The sequence below is a fragment of the Aegilops tauschii genome, chromosome 5 (genome assembly GCF_002575655.3).
Source record: "Aegilops tauschii subsp. strangulata cultivar AL8/78 chromosome 5, Aet v6.0, whole genome shotgun sequence".
NCBI classification, from domain to species: Eukaryota; Viridiplantae; Streptophyta; class Magnoliopsida; order Poales; family Poaceae; genus Aegilops; species Aegilops tauschii.
Window position 1 is genome coordinate 381,657,748 of NC_053039.3, and position 10,308 is coordinate 381,668,055.

Below are 10,308 nucleotides of genomic sequence, written 5' to 3' on the forward strand. Positions count from 1 at the left end.
AACCTTTATCTTCAAATCCCTGAAATTTGTATCCTATCCTGTAATCCCGGTTATTTTCAACCCTAAACCAATCCTAAACCTGTTTGTAGGCGCAATCCCGGTCAGGATCACTTGTTTCTCTGACTGACAACACATGCCTACTTGTCATCTTCATCCATCTCGCCTCTTCTCTTCTCTCTTGGTGTGAGCCCATGCGAACAACAAGGCAGCATACGTGATTCTTGTGCATGAACTGGGCGAGTGACTCAGCCACACGCAGGAGCACTTGATAGGGCCAGGAGGTGGCATGCGCGGTGCGGCGACCGCCGGATGCATCATCTTGGTACTTCCCCATGGCACCTCTGCTTCCGCAGGTCGATCGTTGGCCGATGGCGTCCTTCCCCTCCTAAGTGGCGGCGAGCACGAGCATGGCCGCGAGGAAGTCCGCCAGGCGCACGAGCACCATGGTCGAGGACACCGTCAGGGGCAGCAAGCTCCCGAGGCGCGCGACGAGCGTGATATCTAATCTGGAGGCTGCCGCCGGCGGCGCTGTGTTGCAATGGCCCATGGAGGCGGATGCAAAATGGAGGGGAGCAGGTGGAGCGGCAACGGCATCAGGTTTTCCACCATCGACGTACTGCAGCCGTTCACGTGTGGCGAGCTGTCTGGCTTCATTGTGAAGGGAGACTACACTCTGCATCAGCGTTCCAGATCGGCTGGATTTACAGAGGGGTTGAGATTGGGCTGACATGTGGGCCACTGTAGTAAGTGAGAGTAAAGATTAATCCCGGTCGGGATCATCCTTTTTCCAGTAAGCCAAACGGGTCCAGGGTTGAGATAAACATGGATAAATGGGTATAGGGTACAAACTTCAGGGATTTTAACGTGAGAGTCCATTTGCGACGAGCTCTACAACCTCAAGGTTTAAAATAGACTTCCACTCCTTCTGGGACGCTCCTCTCATGCCTCCCGTCACGTGTTCCTGGTTTCCGTTGTGGCCACGACGGCGGCAAAGGAAGGCCGCGTAGCTGCTCATCTCCCGCGGAATTAGCAGTTTCTGACCACAACAACCAGCAAGGAGACTATCAATGAGTCGCTGAAAACTGGACGGCCGGAATCAACTAGTTCAGTTAACAAACATCAAGGATATTTGGGCCTCTGGGATACTAGCGCACCAAACAAGGCTAAGATTCACATGTGGAGAGTTATTAGGAACGGTTTGGCGGTAGGTGCGGAGCTGCTGCGTCGGAGGATCAAACCAGGAGTGTTTTGTGCAGTGTGTGGGCGTGAGGAGACTATCATGCATAGATTTTGGTCTTGCCAACATTCAGTCCAGTTTTGGAACCAGTTGCGTTCAGTAGAGGGAGTAACGGTGGCAGCCCCACCGAGTTTCACATGCTCCCAGAGCGAGCTGGCGAATTGGCTGCTCGGGTGGTTTTCTGAAGCTCATCTTCATGTGGAGATCCATGCGGTTTATGCCCTATAGCTGGCACGGTACGAGGCAAAGAATGGCAAGAGGATTGATGAACCAGATGAAATAATAGAGAGGGTTTGCTCTTTCATGAGAGAATGGCGGGAGGTTCACGAGAAGCCGGGCCGGGAGACCAAAGTAGCTGTTCTGCAGCGATGGACAGCGCCGGAGGAGGGTTGGATCAAGGCCAACACTGACAGTGCCACATCCAAGTTTGGAGGCAAGAGCGGAGGAGGCGTGGTGCTTCGGGATCATAATGGTGCTTTTCTTGCAGGAGCGTGCCACTTCTTCCCTCATGTTGTGGAGGCACAGGCGGCTGAGATCAAGGCATGTAAGAGAGCCCTTTTGGTGGCTGCGGAGGTCAATGTTTAGAGAATTCAACTGGAGCTGGACAGCCAGGCTCTAGTGCAGATGATCAACAGTCCGGAAAGGATCTTGGCAGCGACAGGATCATGGGTGAAGGAGATCAAAACCATGCTTCGGTCTTTCGACGATTTTAGAGTTTCGTGGGTGAGGCGTTCTGCAAATGTTGCCGCGCATAAGTTATCTAAGATAGGTGTAGGTGAAGAACTTTGTAAGGTATGGCTTGGATCACCCCCAGATTGCATTTTGGACGTGATCGCAGACGATATTCCAAACATTGTTTAAGTTAAATAAAAGCGGCGATATTTACCCTCGAAAAAAATGAGTCGGTGAAATATTGGGGACTGTCATTCTTTTTTTTTTGCATATTTAGCTTTACCGAGTGCTATGAACAAAAATACATAGTAAACTGTACGTTGAGTGTTGTCCACAGACACTCGGCTTAACTATAAGCTGAGTATATCCAACAGGAACAAGGCATAATATCACGTGCCACTTGACATGGCCGTTAACTCAGCCTGACCGGCAAAGTGCTTTATGTTGTCGAGTGTTCTTATTTAACACTCAGCTTAACTATAAGTTGAGTATATCCAATAGGAACACCCTTATTATCACCTGCCATGTGGCATGACGGTTAACGCAGCCTGACCGGCAAAGTGCTTTATGTTTCTGAGTGTCTGTGGTCGATAAAAAACACTCGGTTTACACCTAGTTACCGAGAGAGTATATGACTGGTCATAGTGGGGAGTATCATATACCAGTATCATGCATATGATACTAGTGTATGATACTACATCTATAGTGCATAGTATCATAGATTAGTGTCATACGTGGTCTCATTTATTGCCATGCATGACACATAGTAGCATCACATTTATTATGTTACAGTATCTACCTATGTTACTATAACTATATCTCTCTTCTTTAATTTCCTGCCACATAATCATGTTTGCGAGTCGCAAGTGCATGATAGTACTTATGTTACCCCACTATGGCCAGCCTAAGCTGTGTGTGCCGAGTGTAACACTCGGCTTATACTTCGCCGAGTCTTTTTGTCTTTGCCGAGTATTCTTTGATACTTAGTTTATGATTATTTTCCTGTGGTGTAGGCATGCTAGTTTCTGCTCGTGTGCAACGAAACAACTACAAAAAAAAAACAAAAAAGCAAATCAGATAGCCCTACAATGGTGGTGCACTTCACTTCAACATGATTGTAGTATAGGATTAGGATGCAAAAGCAAATGCTTTGTTCCAGTGTACTCTTTCCAATTAGCAAGTACTCCTAATTAGATAATGGTGGAGTCTCAGTTTATCTTACTTAAAGAAATAGATTGGTCTATATCATCATATATTAGCAATACCATGTCCTATACCATATTCCATCAACCGGACTCGGATGAGGTTGTGTTAAGGTGCCCTAAATCTCTTGCCATGTCCTATACCATTAGATTTGGAAATGGTTTTCCTAAGCACGTTCACAATGAAGATGTGCGTGTGTGTGCGCGCGCGTCCTTGTGCGTGGAGTATTTAACCAAAAACTACCACATTTCACGGAAACGTGACGCAAAACTACCACTTTACGATTTTGTGCGGAAAACTACCAGTTTTGTCCTAATCCACGGCAAAAAACTACCACGTCTCAAAACCGGCCGCTTTGCCTGCGCTAAGCACGAAACTGACCAGCCGGTCCCGCGTTTCAGGTGCCACGGTGGCCAACCGACGGCCGCCGCGCGTTAACGGCCGTTAACAGCACGTCCGCGGTCGGAAACGGCGGCTCTCGTTCGGAACGGTCAAGATCTGATCCAATCCATTCCCCTCTCGTGCTTCACTCTCTCCCTCCTCTCCCTCTGTCCTCTGTCTGACCTAGGTGGTGGTCGCCATTGCGTCGGTGATTCCGGACTGGGGCGGCGGCGATATGGGTGGCGGAGACGGTGGCGGTGACGGCGGAGACGGCGGAGACGGCGGCGGCAATGGCAGCGCCGGTGGCACAAGTTTGGACGCTGTGGGCTCGTACTCTGAAGTGGATAACTGGTTGGGGAGCAGCAGCTACGCGACGGAGGCAGGGTTTCAGCAGCCGGAGGCACCGCTCGCCCAGTTATCGCCGGCGCCTGGATGTTCTAAGGGTGGCAGGTATGGAGAATCTCTTGCTTAAATGCACATGTTTGGTTCAATCTGGCAACTTAGTGAGACTTAGTTTATGTTTGTTGAACTCTAGTTCTGTCAATTTCAGTTCAATTGATGAGCACATATTTGTGCAGTTTGGCCGACCAGAAGTGGGAGATATGGTTTCATTTAGAAGGAAAAAACCCTGTGAAAAGGGGTATATACGAGTCAGATATTTATTTTCTTACTCTACAATCACTCATTGCTAGTGAAGGGTATGGGGAGAGTGATTACATGTACTATGTGAAGGAGGAGGAAATTGGATCTGAAAGAGTAAAGTATTTAGGTAATGAAGCTAGTGTTCATGAAATGTTGGACTTTTTTCATCATGTCAAGGTTGTGAGAAATGTTGAACATGGAATTAGTACACAGGCTAATGAGAATTACATGAACACTCAAGAGAGCTGCTGTGTGAAAAAGGTTGTGGAGCAATCTGAGCTTCCGAATCAGATAGATGATAGAAAGGCTCAACTTGAGAGGAGCAGGATTCAATGAGAGGCAGATTTGAACCACTTTGAAGGAGACACTGAAGTGTCTGAATTTTTTTCAGATGATTCAGTTCATTCAGATGGGAGTGCTGAAGCTGTTCAAATGGAAATAGAGTGTGCCTTTGAAGAGGACAGAGCATTGGAAAGTACTGCTATTGTGAAACATGTGAAGAACCCTGGTCCAGCTAGCAGATGTCACAATGAGGTAGAGAAAAAACGTTTTGAAGATTGGTTTCCTGAAGCAGATGAGTTTTGTTTTGCTGGTGATGTAGGCATAAGTGATGAGGAAGAAGAAGATGAAGTTGAACTACCATACCTCATGAAGAAGCCAAAGACAAAGAGTAGTAAGAAAAAGATGAAGGAAAGGGTACATTTTGACCCCAAAATTCCCAATTCACATTTACTGTTGTGCAAGAGCTTGTGTTTTGACAGTGTTTACCAGTTCAAATAAGCATTAAGGGATTTTCATATAAGGACTCTGAGGTCTTTTCACTACCACAGGAACTCCCCAACAAGAATTATTGTTTGGTGTTCACAGAGAGAGCATGGATGTGAATTTTACATGTGTGCCTCCAGGATAGCTCATGAAAGAACTTTTTGCATTAAGAAGTGTAACATGGAGCACACTTGTCCAGCATCAGGAGAGAACACAAAGGTTATTACTAAGTGGCTTTCAAAAGCAGTTGAGCCTTCTCTTAGAGCAGATCCTAGAGCACATGTAGATGCACTTATTAAAAACAGCAAAGTTAAGTTTTCAGTTGATGTATCAAAGAGTGCGGCCTATAGGGCAAGGAGGAAGGCTATGAAGGTTGTGCAAGGCGACCAGAAGGAGCAGTACTATAGACTGAGGGACTACCTACAAGCAGTTATTGATACAAACCCTGGTAGCAGGTGTATAATTATAACATTTGAGGACCCAGAAAACCCTGCACCAACTCCTAGATTTAAGTACATGTTCTACTGCTTGCATGCATCAAAGCAAGGATTTCTTAACGGTTGCAGGCCCTTTATAGGTAAATCTACAACTGCATTTTGTTCAAAATATCTTGTTGATAAATTTATGGTAGCTAATTTGGGTATGGATGCAGGGCTTGATGGTTGCTTCATCAAGCTAACCACTGGACAGCAAATTCTTGCAGCCACAGGAAGAGATGGCAACAACAACATCTACCCCATAGCCTTTGGTGTGGTTGATAAGGAAGATTCAGAGAGTTGGACATGGTTCCTAACCCAGCTAAGATGTTGCATTGGAAGTGGAAGCAAATTTGGAACCTACACCATTATTTCTGACAGGCAAAAGGTATGCACTCTATCTTAGCCAGTAGTTCAGATATATATTGTTATTACTAGCTTTATTTCTTTTTGTTCATGACCATGGTTATTAACTTATAATCATGGTCTTCTTAACGCTATAAATGAGGTGTTCCCTGATTCCCCTCAGAGATACTGCCTGAGGCACATATATGCAAATTTTCAGTCAGCTGGTTTCAGAGGAGCAGAACTAAAGAAGCTAGTAGATCAGGCTAGCTACTCATTCACCAAACATGGCCATGAATTAGTAATGGCAGAGCTTAAAGCAGAGTGTGAGGATGCCTGGAAGTGGCTTAAAAAATTCCAAAGGAGACTTGGTGTAGGTCTGCAATGGATTACAATTGCAAAACCGATCTTGTTGTGAACAACCTTAGTGAGGTTTTCAACAAAATGATCTTTGAAATTAGGGCCAAACCAATTAGGACTATATTTGAAGGAATTAGGACTAAGCAGATGATCAAAAGGCAGAAGACTAGGGAAAAGACAGAGACTAGCAGGTGGATGATCACACCCAACTATTCAGAGAAACTGGAGGAGAATAAGAAGTATGCCAAATTTAGCGAGGCACATATGGTTGGTCCTGACATTTGGCAAGTGTCTAGTGGTGAAAATCAGTACTGTGTGAACATAGCTACTAATTCATGTGACTGCAGGAGGTGGGACATGACAGGTGTGACATGCAGTCATGCAATAGCAGCAATGAGCAAGTTTCACATGCACCCAGAGGACTATGTGCATGAATATTTCAAAAAACCACTATATATTGAAGCATACAAAGACATAGTGTACCCTGTCCCTGGTCCTGAATTTCGGCCTGACACCCATACTCAGGATATTGAGCCCCAAGTGTTCAAAGAAAAACCAGGGAAGAAACAGACAACTAGGAGAAAAGGCTAGTTTGAGGTGCCTGCACCAAAGGACACAAGCAGGACGGGAACAATTACATGCAACAATTGTGGTCTACTGGGCCATAGATATACTAACTGTGGGAAAGCTCTAAAACCAAGTCTTGAGATGAGAAAGAACTTACACCATGTCATTTAAAAATGTTGCATTCTTTATTTAATTATTTTAGGTCTGGTCTATTTACTAACTGTTTTAATTCTATGGTAGGAGAATAGAGAAATTTTTAGGGGTTCCTCTAGTGCTACACATCTTTTTTTGGATTTGTATTGCAAAAAAAACACATGGATTTGTATGCAAGGCCAGAATAAGCCAGCAAATCAAAAGGCCTACCTCTGTGGCCAGCAAGCTCGTACATCGCTCACGACGCAAGCTGCCGGAGAGTCGCCGCCTAATCCACGCTCGTTCGCGGGAGGACGCAAACCGGCCGTGCATGCTCGCTCGGACGCTCGCCCATCTCGTCTGGGAGACTGAAGTTTGATTTGAACCTCGAGGTTGTAGAGCTCGTCGTAAACGAACCCTCACCTTCAAATCCCTGAAATTTGCATCCTATCCTGTAATCCCGGTTATTTTCAACCCTAAACCAATCCTAAACCTGTTCGTAGGCGCAATCCCGGTCATGATCACTTGTTTCTCTGACTAACAACACAGGCCTACTTGTCATCTTCATCTATCTCGCCTCTTCTCTTCTCTCTTGGTGTGAGCCCATGCGAACAACAAGGCAGCATACGTGATTCTTGTGCACGAACTAGGCGAGTGACTCCACCACACGCAGGAGCACTTGATAGGGCCAGGAGGTGGCATGCGCGGTGCGGCGACCGCCGGATGCATCATCATGGTACTTCCCCATGGCACCTCTGCTTCCACAGGTCGATCATTGGTCGATGGCGTCCTTCCCCTCCTAAGTGGCGGCGAGAACGAGCATGGCCGCGAGGAAGTCTGCCAGGCGCACGAGCACCACGGTCAAGGACACCGTCAGGGGCAGCAAGCTCCCGAGGCGCGCGACGAGCGTGATATCTAATATGGAGGCTGTTGGCGGCGGTGCTGCGTTGCAATGGCCCATGGAGGCGGATGCAAAATGGAGGGGAGTAGGTGGAGCGGCAACGGCATCAGGTTTTCCACCATCGACGTACTGCAGCCATTCGCGTGCAGCGGGCTATCTGGCTTCATTGTGAAGGGAGACTACACTCTGCATCAGCGTTCTAGATCGGCTGGATTTATAGAGGGGTTGAGATTGGGCTGACATGTGGGCCACTGTAGTAAGTGAGAGTAAAGATTAATCCCGGTCGGGATCATCCTATTCCTAGTAAGCCAAACGGGTCCACGGTTGAGATAAAGAGGGATGAATGAGTATAGGATACAAACTTCAGGGATTTTGACGTGAGGGTCCATTTGCGACGAGCTCTACAACCTCAAGGTTTAAAATAGACTTCCACTCCGTCTGGGACGCTCCTCTCATGCCTCCCGTCACGTGTTCCTGGTTTCCGTTGTGGCCATGACAGCGGCAAAGGAAGGCTGCTTAGCTGCTCATCTCCCGCAGGATTAGCAGTTTCTGACCACAACAACCAGCAAGGAGACTATCAATGAGTCGGTGAAAACCGGACAGCCGGAATCAACTAGTTCAGTTAACAAACATCAAGGATATTTGGGCCTCTGGGATACTAGCGCACAACAAGGATAAGATTCACATGTAGAGAGTTATTAGGAACGGTTTGGCAGTAGGTGCGGAGCTGCTGCGCCGGAGGATCAAACTAGGAGTGTTCTGTGTAGTGTGTGGGTGTGAGGAGACTATCATGCATAGATTTTGGTCTTGCCAACATTCAGTCCAGTTTTGGAACTAGTTGCGTTCAGAAAAGGGAGTAACGGTGGCATCCTCACCGAGTTTCACATGCTCCCAGAGCGAGCTGGCGAATTGGCTGCTCGGGTGGTTTGCTGAAGCTCATCTTCATGTGGAGATCCATGCGGTTTATGCCCTATGGCTGGCACGGAACGAGACAAAGAATGGCAAGAGGATTGATGAACCAGATGAAATAATAGAGAGGGTTTGCTCTTTCCTGAGAGAATGGCGGGAGGTTCACGAGAAGCGGGGCCGGGAGACCAAAGTAGTTATTCTGCAGCGATGGACAGCGCCGGAGGAGGGTTGGATCAAGGCCAACACTGACGGTGCCACATCCAAGTTTGGAGGCAAGAGCGGAGGAGGCGTGGTGCTTCGGGATCATAATGGTGCTTTTCTTGTAGGAGCGTGCCACTTCTTCCCTCATGTTGTGGAGGCACAGGCGGCTGAGATCAAGGCATGTAAGAGAGCCCTTTTGGTGGCTGCGGAGGTCAATGTTTAGAGAATCCAACTGGAGCTGGACTTCCAGGCTCTAATGCAGATGATCAACAGTCCGGAAAGGATCTTGGCAGCGACAGGATCATGGGTGGAGGAGATCAAGACCATGCTTCGGTCATTCGACGATTTTACAGTTTCGTGGGTGAGGCGTTCTGCAAATGTTGGCGCCCATAAGTTAGCTAAGATAGGTGTAGGTGAAGAACTTTGTAAGTTATGGCTTGGATCACCCCCAGATTGCATTCTAGACGTGATCGCAGATGAGATTCCAAATATTGTTTAAGTTAAATAAAAGCGGCGACATTTACCCTCGGAAAAAAATGAGTCGGTGAAATATTGGGGACTGTCATTCTTTTTCTTTTGCATATTTAGCGTTACTGAGTGCTATGAACAAAAATACACAGTAAACTATACGCTGAGTGTTGTCCACGGACACTCGGCTTAACTATAAGCTGAGTATATCCAATAGGAACTCGGCTTATTATCACGTGCCACGTGACATGGCCATTAACTCAGCCTGATCGGCAAAGTGCTTTATGTTGTTGAGTGTTCTTTTAACACTCAGCTTAACTATAAGTCGAGTATATCCAATAGGAACACGGCTTATTATCGCCTTCCATGTGGCATGGCGGTTAACGCAGCCTGACCGGCAAAGTGCTTTATGTTGCTGAGTGTCTGTGGTCGATAAAAACACTCAGTTTACACCTAGTTACCGAGAGAGTATAAGGCTGGTCATAGTGGGGAGTATCATATACTAGTATCATGCATATGATACTAGTGTATGATACATCTATAGTGCATAGTATCATAGATTAGTGTCATAGGTGGTCAAATTTATTGCCATGCATGACACATAGTAGCATCACTTTAATTATGTTACGGTATCTACCTATGTTACTATAATCATATCTCTCTTCTTTAATTCCCTGCCACATAAGCATGTTTGCGAGTCCTAAGTGCATGATAGTACTTATGTTACCCCCACTATGGCCAGCCTAAGCCGTGTTTGCCGAGTGTAACACTCGGCTTATACTTCATCGAGTCTTTTTGTCTTTGCCGAGTATTCTTTGATACTTAGTTTATGATTATTTTCCTGTGGTGTAGGCATGCTAGTTTCTGCTCCTGTGCAAAGAAACAACTACAAAAACAAAAAACAAAAAAGCAAATCAGATAGCCCTACAATGGTGGTGCACTTCACTTCAACATGATTGTAGTATAGGATTAGGATGCAAAAGCAAATGCTTTGTTCCAGTGTACTCTTTCCAATTAGCAAGTACTCCTAATTAGATAATGGTGGAGTC

General features: G+C 46.4%; 1 protein-coding gene across 1 annotated transcript; it reads left to right on the forward strand.

Annotated features, from left to right (window-relative positions):
- The first annotated feature begins 5,080 nt into the window (after positions 1-5,080).
- LOC141022891 (uncharacterized) lies at positions 5,081-6,672 on the forward strand. The gene is made up of 4 exons (XM_073499172.1): positions 5,081-5,764; positions 5,906-6,045; positions 6,183-6,320; positions 6,429-6,672. Exons 1-4 carry the CDS (start codon positions 5,081-5,083, stop codon positions 6,670-6,672), a joined length of 1,206 nt encoding a protein of 401 aa, XP_073355273.1.
- The last annotated feature ends 3,636 nt before the right edge of the window (positions 6,673-10,308 follow it).

Coding starts and splice junctions, on each gene's coding strand:
- LOC141022891 (XM_073499172.1), top strand. CDS start 5,081: ATGGAGCACACTTGTCCAGCATCAGGAGAGAACACAAAGGTTATTACT. Junction 6,046..6,182: donor ATGGCAGAGCTTAAAGCAGA/GTGTGAGGATGC, acceptor CTTTGAAATTAG/GGCCAAACCAATTAGGACTA. Junction 6,321..6,428: donor AAACTGGAGGAGAATAAGAA/GTATGCCAAATT, acceptor ATGTGACTGCAG/GAGGTGGGACATGACAGGTG.